Source organism: Sarcophilus harrisii, chromosome 2 (genome assembly GCF_902635505.1).
Source record: "Sarcophilus harrisii chromosome 2, mSarHar1.11, whole genome shotgun sequence".
NCBI classification, from domain to species: domain Eukaryota; kingdom Metazoa; phylum Chordata; class Mammalia; order Dasyuromorphia; family Dasyuridae; genus Sarcophilus; species Sarcophilus harrisii.
The window spans coordinates 660,565,404-660,585,958 of NC_045427.1; the positions used below are offsets into that span (position 1 = coordinate 660,565,404).

Genomic DNA, 20,555 nt, shown 5'->3' on the forward strand with positions numbered 1-20,555 from the left:
GAACCAGAGAAGCAGATCCCCCTTCAAAGCTGCCCAGAGAATAAGGCCTCCAGATTTCTCCCACAAGAAAACCAAAACGGTGCCTTAAGGCAAACATAGACCAGTGAAAAACAACTAGGACTCGGGGCAGAACAGGGGTCCTTGAGGACAACAAGAAGACCCAAAGAAAGACCCCAGGACTGGGGTTTAATGGGTGTGAAGTGTAAACCTCCAGGTTGGCTCTGCAGTAACAGGAGTGGGGAATCCTGGGGCAAACGAGGTCTGAGGGAGCCTCAATCTGAACCTCCTAGAAAGTGTGTGGAGTCCGGGAAGATTGAAGGAGTCTCTGCTGATTAAGAGCAGCTGTGCTGCTGGGATGTGACCCTGGCTGAGAAGGAGCCAGCACGCCAGGAGTGGGGCAGGGATGCTGTGGGCACTGGCAGGAAGAGGATTTGGGGTGCCAGGTCAGAGGGGAGAGCTGAAATGAAGCCAGAAACACTGTGCCCCCACCCCAGTTTTAGAGGTGTTTATACTAATAGTTCTCAAAAAAAAAAAAAAAAAAAAGGAAAAAGGCCAAGAAAAAAGAATCCAATCATAGAAACTTACAGTGGGAATAGGCAAATCCTGAATTCATCTTGAGAGGAAGATGGAAAATTATTTTAAAAAAAAAAAAGCCTCTTCTACTCTAAAGAATAATGTTGAATGACTTCTTGCCCAGAAAAAAAAAAATTATAGAACTCAAAAAATTTTTAAAAATCAAATGAGAGAAACTGAGGAAAAGCTAAAAACTAAATATTTAGATTAAAAACCATCCAAGAAAAAACAAAGATTATGAAAAAAAAAAGTAAACAACTAGAAAAGGAAATCCCAGAATCTTTTTTTTATTAAAGCTTTTTTTACTTTCAAAACACACACGGATCATTTTCAATATTCACCCTTGCAAAACCTATGTTCCAAATGTTTTCCCTCCTTTCCCCTCACCCCCCCCAATCCAATATATGTTAAACATGTACAGTTTACATATTTCTACAATTATCATGCTGCACAAGAAAAATCAGATCAAAAAAGGAAAAAAATGAAGGAAAAAAAACAAAATGCAAACAAACAACAACAAAAAGAGTGAAAATACTCGTGTGATCCATACTCAGTTCCCACAGTCCTCTCTCTCAGGTCAGATGACTCTCTTCATCATAAGACCATTGAGATCCAGAGTCTTTAAGAAAAAAAAAATAATTCTTCGGAAATTAGTATTGGGCAAGGGGAAGCCAGTGAAGCTGTAAGAGAAAAAGAAATAATAAAACAAATCTAAAAAATGAAAAAACAGAAGAAAATGTGAAACATAAGAAAAACAACAGATCCAAAGAATAGCTCAAAAAGAGAAAACATAATTATTGGACTAATAAAGCTGTGACCAAAGAAAGAATCTTGACAGCTAACAAAAAACAATCAAGTTGTCCCAGAGAGACAGAACTGGAGGGGAAAGTAGAAATAGAAAAAAAATAGAAAAATCATCACCCCAAAGAGAGCCTGCAAGGAAAAACATATAGGAATATTATTGCTAAATTTCAAAAGAGAAAATTCTACAATAAACAAACAAAAATTCAAATATGCTAGACTAAAAAGAAATTGTTTACATTTTTTACATGGAAATGTATATCATATGTTTAAAATTGACATCAGTAATTGGGTAGCTCAAAGATTAGGACAGAGCTGAGTATAATCTAACTCTAAAAAGTAAAACTGTCTAGGAAAAGGTAAAATTAATAATTATGTTATACAAATGAGATGCAGAAGAATAAACACAGAAGCACTGGTGGGGTAGAGCTGCTAGTTCTGAAAATTTACTCAGATGGGATTTAGAAGAATATGTAGATTTATGGCAATGGGACAAGGTGTGTAGATTAATGGGAAAGGGATAAAGAGGGAGGGAAAGGGTGATAGGAGAAGATGAGGGAGAGATCCATGTCTGTGGGGAGGTTAAATATTACACAAGTTAAAAGCATAATTTAAGTAGAAGAGTTAGCAGGGATAGGAAATGGGATATATATAAACACTAAAACAAGGATCAGGAGTAGAATTCTTTTTTTTTTTTTAAAGTAAGGCTAATAATCATTGATCTCAAAGTCAAACATAAAGATTCAATCAAGAGAGAAATCTACATTATATGTCATCCATATTAATATTGTTTTAGATGCATGTCTACATATCTGTAAACATATATATGTGTATGTAGGAATGCATGTAGGTATATATGTGTGTGTGTGTGTGTGTGTGTGTGCATCTAGATATATGTATTGTGCATGTGGCTGTGGATCTGTGAATTTATATGAAATTTATCAGTGCTTAACGGTAACCTACTTTGGGGAGGATGAAAGGGGGGAAAGAATAAAGTAAAAGAGAACAAAAGAATAACATACAAGGAAGCAAAGAAAATATGGACAATCGTGAATATAATCTCTTTTACTATATATACACTTTCTTGAAGTGGAAACCTATTGTTATATATTTTGAATCCTCTCTGGGCACATGAATTTTTTTTTCTTTTTCTATTTTCTTTTCTTATTTTGTAATTATTTTTAATAAATATTTTTAAAAAGGATTGACTATAAAAACAACACAAATATAAAAGTTTTTTAAAACTATAAAGGTATATATGTCAATAATTCTTACTGATTACTAACTCATATTATTACTATATTAATATTAATATTAGTACATTTACAATACTTCAAGGTTCAAAGACACACAGTGCCAAAATGTTGCACAAGTCTATAATTAAAAGAAATAGAAATAAAACTGATCGGTATAAATCAGCTACTTTGTCAATACATGGCATCCATAATTACTAACATTTGGAAACAGTTATGAACAAAATAATAAAGAAGTATCTGTGTCTAAAATGAAAACCAATGGGTAGAGCAGATTAGAAATTTTCCTTTGTCATTACTGAAGAGAAATTCTGAAAGTCAATGAAACCAAAATGAATATTGAGTAATTAAAAGATTAAATGTTCCAAGGATTTTGTTTCTCTAATGACAGAATTCCAACTTATCATTTTAGAATTTATTTTTTCCAGTCCATCACCAATTCCCCGTGATTTCTCCTTCAAATTGTTTCTCTGATTTTCCCTTTCTCTACATTCACACTGTCACCACCTTAGGCCGGGGGGCTCATTTTAGAATTTCGATACAGATCAACAAATGCTAGTGATTGTAGGCCCCACATTGAACAAGGCTGGCTAGAGCCTTTAACGGCCCTTCCTGCACACTCAAAGAGCCCAAGCTTCCTATCATAGCCTTCATGCTTGTTAGTACACACTCAAACACAAACACTGATTTTTGATGACTTAGTTCTCCTGACTTTGCTGTCCTGACATTGCAATCAGTCCCTGCAATCAGAACTCGACGACAATCTTTTAAATTACATTTCAAATCACGAGTAAGAAACTGGCTTTTTTATGGCAGCCCATATAATTTATCTGAAAGCTGACTCTATACTGATCCACCAGTTCTTTTCCATGTTTTTGTGATTGTTTGCAGACACTTGGGAGGAGTGGGACCCCTTTTTCTGATTTCAGGGTATTGTATCTATTTGCTTTCCTTGCCCCAATCTTTCATCCAATTAGAAATCAGATGAACCCATGTTATTGTTTCCTTATAATTAATTGACTTTATTTGATTGTTTTTAATATACAGAAGTCTGTCTCTCCTTGTACTGGGGGTCCAGGCCTAAGCTGAGGAGGTCTGCTCTTGGTTTGTTAGACACTTGGCAAGCATTGCTTAATAAATCCAAATGTTCAGATCAAACCTTTGTTTTCTGAGTCATTTCATCTTCCACCTGCCACAGCAGCCGGGAAGCAGAAAATCACATGTCAAAAAGCACCAATTTGAATCACAAAAGAAATTATTCAATAAAGATGAGCAATGACAGAAACTGGAGAATAGTATAATTTTTTTTAAGTGAAATCAGCCTTCAACCAAAATTGCCCACTCTGCAAAACTGAGCATGTTGTTTCATGAGAAAGGTTGGCTCTTTAATTCTGTTAAAGATTTGTTAGTCATTTATTCATTCAATAGAAACCATGGTTAGATAATCTTTTGACTTAAAAATTGAGAATAAGAATAAAAGAAAAAAAGAATAAAAAAAGTCTTTAAAGCAAGGTATGAGTAAGTGGTGATTTGATCTACATTTGCTATAAGAGGAGAGGGATCAGACAGAAATAGCATCTGGAAAAGAGGTGTTTAAAGGGGAGAAAGGGGGGGGGAACCACATTCTCATATGAAATGAGAGGAGATGATTAAAAATATATACCACCAAAAGTAGAATCCTCAGATCTGTGTTGGGGAGAGACAATCGTTTCTCTACTTGCGCAGATAAAAGGGTCATTGTGACAAATAAAATGAGATGTGACGCACCTTGTGCTATATAAATATGTAATATGGCAAACAGGATATCATGGGGAGAAAACTAAGCTTAATTACAAACTTGGATGTTAAAAGATTGAAATCACCTACAAAAAGAGATTTAAAAATATGTTGAAAAAAATAATCCACATCAACTCTGATAGACTTGGTTCTTCTTAGCCATCCAGTCATCTAAGACAATTCCAATAAACTTTGGATGGAAATTGCCAAACACATCCAGAGAGAGAACTATGGACACTGAATGCGGATCAAAGCATTTTATTTTCACCTTTTTTTCTTCTGGTTTTTCCCTCCCAACATGACTTCTATGGGAATATGTAAAAAATGAATGTTCATGTATAACCTATAATATATATCATATGATAAATATTGTTTATTATTATAAATATATATAATTTTTAAAAGGGGGGAAAAAAGAAAACATGATCCCAAAATTATACTGATCACAGGAAACCCATCCAAAAGGTGCACATACAGATTTAAAGTGACACACTGGAATGGAATATGTTGTTTCAGCTGAACAACAACAAAAAACAATAGTTTAAACCATAATTTCTAATAAAGCAGTCATAAAAATTCATATCTCAAAGAGACAAATAGGAAAATGGCAAATGTAGACAATAAAACAATATCAGTTTTAAATTCATATGTACCACATAACAAAGCAGCTAAATATTTATAGAAAATACTATCAAATGCAAAAAGATGGAGATATTGAGGCATCGGTAATAGGAACCTTTACTGTTATTCTTTTGGACCTTATAGGAAATTATGGAACTGAACAGAAGGTTAGGGAAAAAATGACATGCCAAAAGAAATTGCTGAATTCCCAGAGAATTATGAAAATTGTATTGCTTTCATATTCACATGGAATTATTATAAAAATTGAGAGTGATCCCAAGCAGTCCCAAAAGACTTTGGTCAGAAAGTGCCATCTGCATCCAGAAAAAGGGCTAAGGAGACTGAATGTGAGTCAACACATGCTATGTTCATTTTTTTTTTTCTGTATTTTTTTTTTTAATCTCTCCCATGGTTTTTCCCTTTTTGCTCTGATTTTTCTCTCCCAACATGATTCATAAAGCAATGTGTATTAAAAATAAATTTGGGGCAGCTAGGGGGCGCAGCGGATAGAGCACCAGCCCTGAAGTCAGGAGGATCTGAGTTCAAATCTAGTCTCAAGACACTTAACACTTCCTAGCTGTGTGACCCGGGGCAAGTCACGTCACTTAACCCCAATCCCCTTGCAAAAATAAATAAATAAAATAGTTAAATAAATTAATAGGGAAAAAAAGAAAAATATATAAATAAAACGATTCTGCTAATAAAAAAAATTAATAAATAAAACAACAAATTCATAATCCTGAACCAAGAACAATGATGGAAATGTTGAAAATCAAAGTCAAAATAAACAGAATGTTTTTTAATACCTCGTTTTTTAATTAAAAAAAAAACAACAACAAAATGTATGTAGAATTAGCTACTCTCCTTAAAAAATGAAATAAAAATTGGGCCAGCTAGTGGCATAAGGAATAGAGTACTGGGCCTGGTCTGGATGATTCTTTTTCTTGTGTTCTAATTTGGCCTCAGATATTAACTAGTGGCGCAACCCTAAACAAGCTACTTGATCCTGTTTGCTGCAGTTTCCTCATCAGTAAAAGAAGCTAGAAAAGGCATGAAAATCCCAAATGGTCATGAAGAATCAGATGCAACTGAACAACAATAAAATTAAAACTAAAATAAAGTGGATTAATAGTTTTAAAAAAAAGTAAACTACCCAAGAAATCCAATCTCGAAAAGGGAAATTAAGCAATCAAAACACATTCACTTTCAAAGAAATGAACTTCAAGAGCAGATTTACAAGTAAATCCTATTAAATAATTTTGTCCCGGGTTACATCAACAGATGTAATCTCCAAAGCAGAGCAAGATGGCCCTTCTCCCGCTCCTCCTACGAGATGTAAACCAGGAGAGGCAAAGGGGGAGAACTAAGACTATTGATGCAAAAATATCAAATAAGATGCTAACAAAGCAGCGCAACGAAAGCTCGCGCATTAGGACCAAGTTCGATTTTTAGTGGTTCAACAATGATTTCAAGGAATCACTTTATCCTACGAGGGGAGCTAGTGCTCCAGTGGACCTCCCTGAGGAGACCTCTCCCTCTGCTTATGCAGATTGCGGCCCATCTCCATGCCTGCTCTGGCAAAAGTCACATTCAGGTCCTTTTGTCCCACACGCTCCTCTTGGAGTTAAGGGGACCTCGATGGCCCACTGTGGCATCCAGTACTCCAGTCACACTCTCACCACATGATGAGGATACTGAGGGTCAGACGGGAGCCCAGACCTTTGAGTAGTCAGGGTGAAAAACTGGACAATAAGCTGGACCTGGAGACAGTTCTTGCAGTGGAGGAACTGCCCCTAGTGATGTTTGAGTAAGGAGGGGGATGAGGAAGATGAGGGGGAAAGGATGGAGGAGAAAGAGAAAGAGGAGGGGATGGGAAGGGGATGGGGAGGAGAAGGAGAGAGAGGAAGAGATGGAAAAAGAGAAGGGGACTCGCCTTCTGAGTCTCCACATATAGGGCGTCCTCTGCCCTCCGTTCTTCCCACTTGCTGCTCCCTCTCTGTCCCGTGGGACTGTGGACCTCAGTTGTCCCTCATAATCTATTCCGTAAAATGAGGGAGATGGACAAGATGGCTCCCAGGACCCCCATGGTCAGAGATCCCAAGCAGGGGGCTGGAGCTCCCTAAATGACCCTCGGAGGCCACAGAAGCCCCAGGCTGGGACTGATTGACCGTAACTATGGAATCCCAATGCCATGGCCATTCCCAGGACTGCCTGACCTTCTGTCCCCGGAGGAACCGGACGCTGCCATACAACAGCAGGGCTCACCATGCACCCGCATTGTCCCGTGAGCATTTATTCAGCACCTACTGTGTGCAAGGCTCCTGCCGGGCTCGGGGATACAAGGTGAAGGCAGACCCACTTTGTACCGGGACCCTAGAACTTGGGGAGTGCATCCTTCCATGTGGGCGAGAGCGTGTCCGGAGCCGCTGAGTGAGCCTTTGGTTACTGATTCTGGGGGCACCAGGGAGTCAGTGAGGATTCTTGAGCAGAGGCGGTACAGGAAGCAATGGGGAGGGGGGCATTTATTAAGGGCTGACTATGTTCTGGGCCGTGTCCCCCCTCAGGGAGGGCTCTTTCTAATGGAGGAAGACAAGCTGTAAGCCAAAGGCAGAGTGTGGGTGGGTCGTGGTAGGGGCAGGTGGGCTCTGGCAAAGGTAAGGAGAAAGCTCCCGTCCCGGACCGAGACCACCAGGAGGAGGTCGGGAGAGCGAGGCCCTCTCACTGGAAAATGGCTGCTGCAGGGGGAGGGGGGCCTGGCCTGGCAAGGGACCTGCAGGAGCACAGAGGGAAGAGGGCTGGAAGGGCAGCGCTGCGTTAGGAGTCTGGCAGTGGCCCGGGCTCATCCCAGGAGGAAGCAGAGAAAGAGACCCAGGACTGGGGGGACCCGGGAGATGTCTGACGCTGAGGGACGGCCCCCCTTGCCCGTGAGGTCCCAGGCACTAGAAGCCCAGCGAGAGTCAGCATTTCAGCTGCCAACTTCCTGCCGGCCACTGGGATGCCCGGGCATCTGGGTGTTAAATGGGGCGGGCAGCTGCCAGCGCTGCCCCCTCCCTCCCCCGCCTCCTGATCTCTGGGGAGCTCAGCCCCAGGAAGGAGAATCCCGGCTCCTCACGGGCAGGGCTTCCTCCCGGACACTTGGCTGGCTCCTGGCTGGCCCTGCCGCCCAGCTCTGCAGCCCTCCCCCAGCGTCCTCGGCCAGACGGACAGCCCCCCACACATACACCCCTGCCCAGCCCCACGCGCTTGATGGGAGTCCCAAGGCCTCAAGTCCCACTGAGTCTGCGTCCTCCTGCAAATGAGCTCACTTCTTGGGGCCGTCCCGTCAGGGGTCTCGGGCTCTTCCCGATTCCCGGATCCTGCCATCCTACAGTCTCTTGGCTGCCTCATGGAGCAGCGTCCCGGGTTCAGAGAAAGAAGGGAGAAGGACTGGGAGGACCGTGTAGCAAGGATGTCCCAGGCTCGGAAGGACAGAAGGACGCCTCGGACTCAGAGGGACGGAAGGACGCCCCGGACTCAGAGGGACGGAAGGACGTCCCGTGGCTCGGCCCACCAGCTCGGGCCGGAGCAGCGCTTCAGGGCAGGGCAGGGGTGTAAAGTCCCGGCAGGAGAGCTTAGGGAATCAGGGTAATGGTCGACAAGGGCCGTCGGACTTCCCCACGTCTGCGCGCCTGGTCGGGTGCTCACCCTCCTCCCAGCCCTATGGATTCAGGTCTGCCGGGACCCGCTGGCATCTGTGCTGGGCTCCACATCTCCCTTCCTCTGCCCCCGGGGGGGGGGGGTTGCCCTTTTGGATCCTACCTCTACTCAATTAATGCTGGCTCGAGTCAAAGAGCAGTGGAAGGATCTGCCCTAGAGGATCCCAAGCAGGGCTCTGCTCACCACCACCCCCTCCCCGCTCAGGCTGGGGTCCTCGGGGGTTCTCTGACTTCTTCACATTTGAGCTCCGTACCAGAGGCAGTTCTTGCTTTTTGTGATTCACATTTCACAAATCCAACTTTCTTTAAAAAAAAAAAAACAAAACCAAAAAAACCTCTGAAAGGTAGTATTGTTTGCAAACAGCAGATCAGCAGGAAGATGGCCTCGAGCCAGCGGCCAGCGGCCGGCCGAGTCTGATGGGCCCGACGATCAGGCCCCGGCTCCCGTCAGCGGGGAGGGGGCTCAGGCCCCTCCCTAGGGGCTCGTGCCGGAGATCGCGTCTGCACAGAGAGGACGGTGGGGACCGAGCCGGACCACAGCGGAGCTGCTTCACCTTGTTGGTTCTTGTTTGCTTGCATTTTGTTCTTTGTCCTTGTTTTTTCCTTTTTGATTTCCTTTTTCTTGTGCGGGGTGATAGTTGTGGAAACACGCACAGAACTGCACGTTTCACGTATATTGGATTACTTGCCCTCTAGGGAAGGGAGTGGGGAGAAGGGAGAGAGAAATTGGAGAACAAGGTTTTACGAGGGTGAATGTTGAAAATTATCCATACACGTGTTTTGAAAATAAAAAGCTTTAATTTAACAATTCAAAAAGAAGGGACGCAGCCACCCCCGGGATAAAGTGGATACAGTGGGGGGGGGGGGGGGGGGGGGGGGGGGGGAATGGCCCAGACTGGAAATCGACCATGTATCACACGCGTCCCGCCCCCCAGCACCCGCCAGCCACTTGTGGACGCCTCCGGCGCAGCCAAGGGAAAAGTCTTGAACGTGGAGTTCTCCTGCCCGGAGTTTACTTTCCAGGGATGTCTGTGCCGATGATGAGGTCCACATGCTGGTCGCCAGAGCTAGCTCCGGGCTCCTGAGGCTCCGAAGCAAAGTGTGGGCGAGGGGAGGTATTACCCGGCCGACTGAGGGAGCCCTTGTGCTGACCCCCTTGGGTGGCCTGTGAAACCAGGCCGTGGACCAGCACCGGCCGGCAAAGTGAGCTGCTTACATTTGGAGTCTCTTAGGGAGCTTCTGAGAATCACCCGCCAGGAGAAGGTACAAACACCGGGTCCTTTCTGGAGCTAAACTGCCAGACACTGGAACTCCACCGCAGAGAGCACAGCTCTGACCGGCTGCCACGGGGCTGGCCATGGGACTGGGCACGGGGCTGCCACGGGGCTGGCCATGGGACTGGCCACGATTTTACTGGCCACGGGGCTGCCACCGGGCTGGCCACATCCAATGCTAAAGGTATGGCTGCCTAAAAGATTGTTTTCTGGAGGACTCACACAAGGCAGGCTCTCTCACCCAGTGGTCAGAAAAAGGAGGAGGAGGACACTGGCGATGTCTCTGAAGAACTTTGGAAGCGACTGTCTGACGTGGGAGACGGGCACAGGACGCCCGGCCTGGCATGCCCTCGTCAGAGTGGGTGCCGTGCTCCCTGAGCAAAGAACCGAATTATCTCAGGAGAAACGGGAGACTCCACCCCAAGGGTCCCCACGGGCCTTCTGCGCCCACCCTGTGCCCCAGCATCCCACGCTGGAGCTCCTCCTGGTCTGCTCAGCCACAATTGGCCACGCCTGACTTGGCTCTAACATGGTGGGACCATTTTGTTCCATTTTGAGAATAAAGGACAGCCTGAACCTTTATAAACTCTGAAGTGGCCAGCTTCAGGGGGCTGGGGGCAAATCCCCACTGCAGAAAACAGCTCTTTACATAGGGTCTGTGCCAGGGGCCACCTGGTCAAGCCAGAATGCCCATCTCGCATGTGACAATGTGCTCCGCCTTTTCCCATCCACGGGCACCGACTGCCCCCAAAGGTGCCACCGCCCCATTCTGGTGCTTACGGGGACTTTTCCTCTGACTCTGACGCTCTTGGGGTGGATGCTTGGCCAGGAGACTCGGGCTCTTGGCCAGGAGACTCGGGCTCCCTCCCAGGGTTGGCTCCCCTTAAGGGTTAGCCCATTTCTAAACACCTCCCTCCCCCCCAGACCGGACTAGCCAGTTCAGCCCCCCCTCCTACGACTCCCACTGCCGGTCCCCACCCACCCAACTGGGTAAGTCTAACACTGCTTGCCGGCCTCCATCCCTGACCCTGGCCAGCTTCTCAGCCCCAGCCCCGGGCCCTCCCTCCCGGGGCTGGGGGTCGCGCCCACAGAGAAAGTGCGTGGGAGGTTTGGTGCGAGCTCTCACCATATCCGCAGCGAGCTCCGGGCCCATAGAAAAGGGAATAGGGTTCAAGGGCGACCTCGGGTCCTCGAAGCCAGAGATTGGACATGGAGCATCCTAGCACCGGGCTTAGCCTGTCCCAAGGGCAAGCCATTGGGGGGGAGGCAACGGCTGTGGCCCGGGGTCACGGGAGATCCCAGCAGCCCATGCGGCCCCCTGAGGGGACCAGCGTGTGCCAGGGGACCATCCCCCCAGGGGACCAGCCCGCCCGCATCCCTCCGCACCGGGACGAGCAGCCCAGGATTTCTGAGCGAGGGGCGGGCGGCCCACGGCAGCCCCTGAGAAGCGGCCCCGGCCGCAGTTCTGCTGACGAAGGGCCGGCGCTGCTTGCTCTCTCCCCCGCGGCCCCGCGCCTTTGCCCAGCCCCGGAGGCGCTTGGAAGCTCACGCGCCGAGCCGGGTCCCTTCCGTCCGAACCTGGGCCGCGGGAGCCCCCGGGCCGTTGGTGACCAGCGGGCCAGGAAAGGGACGCCGGCAGGGGCTGCGCCCGCTCCCGCCACCTCCCGGGAGGACGGGGCAGGGCCAGGGCTCTCCGCGGCCGCTTCGGGCCTGCAGGGGCTCCCGGGCCGGGCTGTGCCCCGAGCCCGGGCTTGGGGCGCAGGACATGGGGGAGGACCCCCGGAGGCCGCGGTTCTCCCTCCCCTGCGAGGTGGGCCGGCGCCCCCACGCCCTCTGGAGGGGCTCCCCGGCCTGGAAGCGCCCCCTGGAGACATGGCGGAGTCAGTCTGAGTGGAGAGCCCGGCGGGGGAGAGCCGGGGCCCGCCCGAGGCAGTGAGGTGACTTCCCCCCCTCCCCCCTCCCCCCGGGCGCATCCTCCCGCGCTGCGGCTACTTCCCTGAGAACCCCCCGGGGCTGTATTTGCCCCAATCCAGGATCTCTGCTTCTTTGTGGGCTAAACTCACCGGGGGTGACCCCCTGGGCCCAGTCCCTTCCTCCCTCCGCACCCGGCGCTCTCCCCGCGGGCCCAGAGCGGCCGGGGCTGGGGTTCCGATCCCTCCGCTCGGCCTCTCGCCCCGCCCCCAAATAAATCCACCTTTGGCCAGAGAGAAGGGCCGCGAGTCCCGCACGTGCTTATTCGGATCTGGGAGCTCCGGCCCAGCAACGGGAGCGGCTTCGGCCCGCGGGGAAATTCCCGAGCCCTGGGGACGGCAGCTGGGCGGCCCATGGGGCAGGAGGCTCCCACCTTCCGGGGCCGCGGGCAGCGTCCGCTCCCCGGGGCGCGTCTGTACCAGGCCGGGCACGGGCAGCGTCTGCTCCCCGGGGCGGGTCTATACTAAGCAGGGCCGCGGGCAGCGTCTGCTCCCCGGGGCGCGTCTGTACCAGGCCGGGCACGGGCAGCATCCGCTCCCCGGGGTGCGTCTGTACTAAGCAGGGCCGCGGGCAGCGTCCGCTCCCCAGGGCGGGTCTATACTAAGCAGGGCCGCGGGCAGCGTCCGCTCCCCGGGACGGGTCTGTACCAGGCCGGGCAGCATCCGCTCCCGGGCGCGTGCCTGTACCAGGCCGGGCACGGGCAGCGTCTGCTCCCGGGCGGGTCTATACTAGCAGGGCGCGGGCAGCGCTGCCTCCCGGCGCGTCTGTACCAGGCCGGCACGGGCAGCATCCGCTCCCGGGTGCGTCTGTAAAGCAGGGCGCGGGCAGCCCGCTCCCGGGCGGGTCTATATTAGAGGCGCGGGCAGCGCCCGCCCCGGGACGGGTTCGTACCAGGCCGGGAGCATCCGCTCCGGGCGCGTTGTACCAGGCGGGCAGGGAGCATCCGCTCCCGGGCGCGTCTGTACTGCAGGGCGCGGGCAGCGCCTCCGGGGCGGCTCTGACCAGGCCGGCACGGGCAGCGTCCGGCTCCACGGGAAGGGTCTGTACCAGGCCGGGCGAGGGGCATCCGCTCCCGGTGCGCGTGCTAGCAGGGCCGCGGGCAGCGCCGCTCCCCAGGGCGGGTTATATAAGCAGGGCGCGGAGCGTCCCCCGGGACGGTCGTACCAGGCCGGGCAGATCCGCTTTCCCGGGCGGGTCATTAAGCAGGCGCGGGCAGCGCCCTTCCCGGGCGGGTCTATAAGCAGGGCGCGGGCAGCGTCCGCCTCGGGCGGGTCTATACTAGCAGGGCGCGGCAGCTCCCTCCCTGGGCGGTCCTATATAAGCAGGGCCGAGGGCAGCTCCGCCTCCCGGGCGTTTGTACCAGGCCGCACGGGAGTCCTGCTCCCAGGCGTTTTACTGGCAGGGCCGAGGAGCGCCCGCTCCCGGGGCCGTTGTACCAGGCCGGACCGGGGGTCTGCTCCCGGGCGCTCTATACTTGCAGGGCCGTGAGCGTCCGCTCCCCGGGGCGCATCTATACTAAGCAGGGCCGCGGGCAGCGTCCGCTCCCCGGGGCGCGTCCGGGCATGAGCAGCGTCCAGACCAGCGGCCACAGCCCGGGATATTGTCCAGGGTGTGTTTAGAGTGGGGACAGGGGCTGCCCCCCCCCCCCCCGCAGATATCAGGTGACCTCTCTGCAGAACCGTGTCTCCCAGGGGCAGCCAAGGTGCGGGCGGGGAGCCCCCGAGGGGCGCAGGCGGAAAGAGGATCCGCACCCCACCCCCCCGGGCGCCCGCCCTCCCTCTGGAAGAGAAGTGAGAAGTGGGGGCCACGTGACCCCGCAGGGCTCGGAGGCAGCAAGTCCCCCGGCGATGACGCCCCCAGGCCGGGGGCGAAGCCAGAGGAGAAAAGTAAGGCCCGGCCCGAGGCGCAGGCGCACTGCCGCAGACCGCCGCCAGCAGGAGCCGGCCCATTGCGCAGGCGCACTAACCTCAGGCCGCGGGCGCGCTCTGTAGGGGCTCACGAGGGTGAATGTCCCTCAGCGGCCGCCGTAGCCCTTCCAGCGTGTGTTGGTTCCCATAGCAACAGCTCCTGTAGCCCCGCCCCCAGCTTTATTGCTATGCTGGCTGTGGGAGGGAGGGACCTGGCCGGCTGCAGCGGTCCGAGCACAGGTCCGAGGGTCGCTGCAGGTAAGAAGTTCACTGAGTCGCTCGGTCTCCGGTTCGAGTCGTGGTATTCAGAGCCGGGCTCTGGGGTCCCCCACTCGAGGCCCCCGGAGGCTAGAAAATACGGGGGGGAGAGAGAGGCGCTCTCGCCGGACCCTCCCCATAACCTTCCCTGTCACACCTGCGGGAGGGGAGAGGTTGGGGAACCAGTATTTATTAACCATCTATCGCGTGCTCAGCACTTCTCTCCTGGTATCCTCCCAATTAGCTTGCGTGGTTGGTGCTGTTATTAGCCCCATTTTACAGATAAATAAACTGAAGCAGGCAGAGACAAAATAACTGGTCCGGGGTCACACATCTAAGAAGGGCCTGAGGCTGGTCTCTTCGTCACAAGCCTCGTCCACTCTTTGTTTCATGTGATTGTGTCACACTTGGCTTTTCTTCTACCTTAGTGGAAGTCCTTAGGGTGGTCTGAGACCTGCTGAAGCAGGGCTCCAAGCTGCCTCCCCCAAGCCCAACGACTGGGGTTCTTCAGAGTCTCAGGCATACACGTTATGCATCACCACGCATACACTTTATCCGTTATTTCCTAAAGACAGTAAGCACCTTGAGGGGAGGGACTTGTGCTCACTTCTGAATCTGTTTACCCAGTATAAGTGCCTAATGAGTTCGTTAATTAAATGATTGATAACATAGTGCTGTTGCCCACCCAGGTAAAAGGCAAAATCCTTGAGGATGGAGGACTATGTATAACTTTTGCTTTTGTATCCCCAGTGCCTGGCAGCCAGCTAGTCAGTAAGCATGTATTAAATACCTACTCTTTGGTCTGCACACCCCACTAAGCACTATGGATATAAAAAGGCAAAGGAACGGGCCCCGCCTTCAAGGATCTTACAGTCTAATGAGGGAGACCACAGGCAAACATATGTAGTTACCTGCAGGATAAATGGGTGATGATGAACAGAGGGAAGGCACTGGAGTGGAAAGGGGTTAAGGAAGCCTTCCTGTAAGAGGTGAGATTTTAGCTGGACCTGGGAGGCCAGAATAGAGGAGGGAAAGCTTGCCAAGCATGGAACGTAGCCAGAGAGAATGCCTGGAACCAAAAGATGGAAAGTCTTGTGGGGATGAAGTCAGGAACTAAAAGTGTGAGGAGCCTGGAAAGAGAGAAGAAGCAGGTTATGAAGAGCTCTGAAGGGAAATGGCATTTTGTTTTGCTCCTGGAAACCATAGGGAGTCACTGGAGTTTATTTATGTTGTAACCTACATTTTAGGAAGACTGCTTTGGTGAGTGAATGGAAAGATTAGAGTGGGAAGCCAAGGCAGGCAAACTACTGATTAGCAGCTAGTGCAATAGTCCAGGCCTGATGTAATGAGGATCTGCATCAGGGTGGGAGAACTGCCTGAGCAGGGTGGGGCATATTAGGGACATTCTAACCAATGAAGATTGATGCAAAGCTGAAAATGGACCCGAGCTGGTGCAGAACTGAAATGGACCAGAGCTGATATAGATCAGAGCTCATGCAGAGCTGAAAAGGACCAGAATTGAAATAGACCAGAGCTGGTACAGAGCTTAAATAGACCAGAGCTGGTACAGAAATGAAATGGACCAAAGCTGGTGCAGAGCTGAAATGGACCAGAACTGGTGCAGAGCTGAAATGTACCAGAGCTGGTACAGAGATGAAATGAACCAGAACTGGTACAGTGGTGAAATGGACCAAAGCTGAAATAGACCAGAGCTGGTACAGATGTGAAATGAACCATAGTTGGTACAGAGGTGAAATGAACCAGAGCTGAAATAGACCAGAGCTGATACAGAACAGAAATGGACAGGAGCTGGTACAGAGGTGAAATGGAAAAGAGCTGGTACAGAGGTGAAATGGACCAGACCTGGTGCAGACATGAAATGAACCAGAGCCGGTGCAGAGGTGAAATGGACCAGAGCTGGTATAGAGGTGAAATGGACCAGAGCTGAAATAGAGCAGACCTGTGCAGAGATGAAATAGATCACAGCTAATGCAGAAGTGAAATGAACCAGAGCCGGTGCAGAGGTGAAATGGACCAGAGGTGATGCAGAAATGGACAGGCATTGGCACCATATTGGGCTGAGGGATAGAGAGAGACATTGTGTCCAGAATGATTCCTAGATTGGGAGCTGGGTGGCTTGAGAAGATGGGAGTATCCTCAGCAGTAATAAGAAATAGGGGAAGGATGAGGGAGGGTTTATTAGTGCAGAGGGAAAGGGAATGAGTTGGCTTTTGGACATGTTGAGTTTGAGATGTTGATGGGACTTCCAGTTTGAAATGCCCAAAAGAAAGGCCATGAGGATGCTGATGAAGACTGTCAGCTTCATGGCATGAGCACTGACTAAAGGAACTTAAGACTATGTACCTAGAGAAGGTGATGAGGAGAAAATGGAAAGGGGGGCAAGATGCTTTCTCACCGTCTTCAAGTGTTCTAGCAGGAATAGAGAGAAGCTGCATGGATATTATTAATATACTGAGCCTTTCAGTAATTGGTCACTGTTTTTGTTGGATTTTTTCTCTTAAGTATTTAATCGCTGACACCTTGAGAAGATCTTGACATATAGAGTGCACTTGTGCAGAAAAGTTAATCTGTCTGTAAACGTGTTGATGGTGAATAGTGGTTTGGAGGACATGCCTTTGCTGTGCCAAGCTAAGCCTTTGATAATTGGTCCCACGCTGCACTTTAATGCTGGAGAAGAGGAAATTTTTCCTCACAGAGTCTAATTTTCCAGCTTTGCTTCTTTCCATAACTTCTGGTCTTATCCTCCAGCCTGATGCAGAACAAGGCTAGTGCCTCCTTCATAAGATAGCCACACAAATGGGGAGTGGGAAGGAAGGATGAGGAGACAGAGAAGGAGGGAGGGAGAAAAAATACGTACATGCAGGCATGCACATCCCATTAATTAAGCTCTTACTGTGTGTCAGACATGATACTAAGTCTTGAGAACATGGAAGGAAGTGTGGTGACAGTTTCTACCCCCAAGGTGCTTGCATTCTAATTGAGGAAGAGGTCATCAGAAGGTACCAGACCTAGAATACCTAGAACACACCACAACTCTGGACGAGTCACTTTTCTCTGTTTGCCTCTGTTAATTCATCTGTAAAATGGTTTGGAGAAGGAAATGGTAGACCACACTAGTATCTTTGCCAAGAAACCCCCAAATGGAGCCAGGGAGAGTGGGGCACAACTGACTGAACTGGTTGAAAATGAGAGCCGAAAAGGAAGGAGCTGGGCCGGCCAATTAGGCAGGACAGCTCCTCTGCGGAAGATGGCAGCCTCGGAGCCAGAGCACCCTCAGCACAGTCAGAGAGCCGTGCACAGGAGCTTTGTGCAGGAGGAGCCTGGCCCCCTGTAGTGCCCCCACCCCCACCACCTCCCTGTCACTCTGGACTCTTCAGCCTCATTGCCCACTCTCCATGGTCACACACCCCCTCCTCCCTTTCTGTTCTCAGGTCACCCCTTACCACAAAGCATGAGTCCTGCTTGGAGACCTGGTCCTTTGCTGCGCTAATAGACAGGAAGGAGCTGCTCGTTCAGAGAGCCCGAGTGGTTGATCGGCCACATGGAGAGCCCCTCAGTCAGAACCAATAACCTGTCTGTCAGCGTCCCCAAAGATGTTCACAGTATTATTGAGGGGATCGTCTCCTCTTTTTCCCCTACTCTGGACTTGAGCAAAAGAGGCCTTGAACATCTAAGTGAAGAAATCTTCAAAATCTCTCATCTGAAAGTAAGTGCCAGCCGTCCAGCGTACTGTGACCTGGGGGGCTCACACTGCCCACAGACGCTCCTTGTCTCAGAACTCTCAGCCCTCTGTGGGAGGGGCCGGTGCCTCGAGGGTTCAGGGCTCAGTCTGCTGGGGGAAGAGTGATGTCTTAGCGATTCAGAGGTCACTTGGAAGAGCCAGTGGCGGTAAAAGGTTTCAGGCACAAAGCCCTAAGCGGTTGCTGCTTTGAACTGTATTTAACTGGCAGGAGAGACCCTTGGGCTCTGACCGGGACCGTTTAGTTGTGTGTGGGGTGGCATATTCCAGCCCCCATGCACATCCCCGGGGCCAGGAGGCAGCTTGTGGGAGACTGGGTCTGAGAGCACAGGGACCGGGAGCAGGGTGCCCAGGGGGGCCCGCCCAGGAGCCTGGTCCCTTAAGAAGGAGCCTCTGAAATAACTGGGCCCTGTATTTAAGGAGACATCCATTGGGTTTATTGAGAGCCGAGCGAGCCCACTTTGATGGCTGGGGTGCCTTGGCTGTGTCCGTGTGTATCTGGGGCGAGCACTGGCGGTGGGCTGGGGAGGGCAGGGCTGGAGATGGAGGTTGGAGGTTCCACAGGGAGGGCCCTGCCCAAGGAACCAGCTTCCCAAGAGCTCAGGAAGCCGAGGCTGGGGGGGGGGGGGGGGGGGGGGGGGGGGGGGGGGGGGGGGGGGGGGGGGGGGGGGGGGGGGGGGGGGGGGGAGCCTCAGGCTGCTGGGAGCCGGGAGTGGGGAAGGAGCTGGTTAGATTAGGGACCCCACTGTCCTAGCACCCTGCAGTGGGCTAGTGCCATCGAATCTAATTCTGTTGTTTTTTTGTTTGTTTGTTTGTTGTTGTTGTTTTTTTTTTGTCGTTACTGTTGTTTGTTTGTTTTTATTTTCCTGAAAGCAATTGCATCTCCAAAGAAATGAACTCAGCATAATTCCTAAAGATTTCTTTCAGCTCCTGCCAAATCTTGTTTGGCTGGATCTCCGGCACAATAAAATTAAAGCTATTCCTTCTGGAATTGGATCTCACAAGTAAGACTTATGTTTTGTTCCTATATTGTAAAAAGTAATTTGGTTTGTGGTCTGTTTAAATAGACCGAGGGGCCGGTTCCTATTTTTCTTCAGAGGGCACCTCAGTGTTGGAGTTTCCCACTCAGGGGTCCAACAAATGACCGCATGGCGGTGGCCCCAGGGGCCCCAGGATGGGAGGGAGTAAGTCCCAGGGCCGGATTCCCTCCTCCTTGGAGAGCCCAGGTGGGAGATGGTGACCCCAGGCCCTCCCCACTCAGCCTTCAGAGTGAGGAGAAAGCCTCTTGGCCCTTGGGAAGTGTTTGAGCTCAGGCCCCCGTGGCAGGGCCGAACGGGTGGGGAGAAGGCTCTGGCTCCCCTTCGCTCTGAGCCCCTTGCACATGGCATTCGGGTCCGGCCTGGATGCCACGCGAGCTCCTGTTCGGGCCTTGGCCACCCTGGAAGCGTTTAGCTGTTAAACTGAGGTATGAGAGGGCACAAAGTAGGCCAGTGAAGGTGGGGATGGGACTGCGGGGCCGGCACCCCGGACGCTGCTGGACCCTCCATCCAGCCGCTCTGCCCTTCCCGAGTGGCTCCTCTCGGTCCCTCCCCCTGCCCATCAGTCCCGTGTCATGTCACCTGGATCACTCCCAGATCCACAGAGCCAGCCCCCAGCTTGTCCCTGAGCCCCGTGTTCCAAGCCCTGCCCTGGCCAAAAGGGAGCAGTCATCCTTGCCCCCCCCCCCCCCACCCAAGGAGACTGGAAATAGAGAAGCCGCTCTTCGTGTTCCCCGTTGCGCAGGCGGCCTGAGTTCTAACGTCTTTCTCTTCCAGTTTGTTCTTGTGTGTTTTTCCAGGCATTCAGAACCTCCTCTCTAGAGGTTCCACGGGATTCCCTGTTTCATCGTCATAACTTGAGTTAGAGACGTTTGTAATTGCTTTGATGTTTTCATGCTCATGATTCCAGTTTTAAGTAGCCTTTCTACTGACTTATCTGTTTGTGTTCCAGGTCTTAAATTTTCTTCCTCTTGTAATCTTGAGTGATTTGGGGCTCTTTTCCTTATATTTGAGTCTCTAACTTCCCTCACCCCCTTAACAGCAAATTTACCACAGTTATTGGGACCACATCTTCCTCCTCTACAGGGGGATTTACTTTGCACTGGACTTTGTCCTCTCCCCAAGAAGGCAGGACTGTCCTGTAGTCCCTAATGCTGTCCTGGCTCCAGGAGGGTGGGGCGGGCTCTGCAGCCCTGGAAAAGCAGGGGAAGCCCCCTGCCCTCCGCCTTGGGTCTGGGCTCAGTTGTGATCTGCTGCTTGTAGAAAGGTTTGGGGCCCACGGGAGCTGTGGGAAGGCAGTCCTTTCATGGGATTAACATCCTCTACTGGGGGGGAGAGGAGGGGGCTTCTTGCTTCCTCATCCCATGGATCTGGCTGTGATTGCTCTGCCTGTGGAACAGGCTTCCCCTTCAGGAAGCTTTTGAGAGCTAATGGGGACTAGAGAATATGGTTAGTGCTTTATCTTTTTTAAAATTTTCAATTGTATTTTATTTTCCAAATACATGTAAATGTAGTTTTTAACATTTGTTTTTGTAAGACTTTGTGCTTTAAATTTTTCTCCCTCCCTTATTTCCCCCTCCCCAGATAATCTGATGTAGGTTAAATATGTTCAGTTCTTTTAAGCATATT

The 20,555-nt window shown here is 50.8% G+C and overlaps 1 protein-coding gene across 5 annotated transcripts in view; it reads left to right on the forward strand.

Moving 5' to 3' along the window:
- The first annotated feature begins 11,595 nt into the window (after nt 1–11,595).
- Nucleotides 11,596–20,555, forward strand: part of LRRC27 (leucine rich repeat containing 27) — a 32,093-nt gene continuing 23,133 nt past the window's right edge. For 2 of the 5 annotated variants that reach the window (XM_031957070.1, XM_031957068.1), the window contains exons 1-3: nt 14,025–14,129; nt 17,582–17,856; nt 18,763–18,893. In XM_031957070.1, coding sequence (XP_031812930.1) covers nt 17,692–17,856; nt 18,763–18,893 — 296 coding nt within the window. In that variant the 5' untranslated portion in view covers nt 14,025–14,129; nt 17,582–17,691. Of the gene's footprint in view, nt 11,931–14,024; nt 14,130–17,581; nt 17,857–18,762; nt 18,894–20,555 lie in introns of those variants that run through there. The other 3 variants (XM_031957071.1, XM_031957072.1, XM_031957069.1) reach the window with 2 other exon arrangements.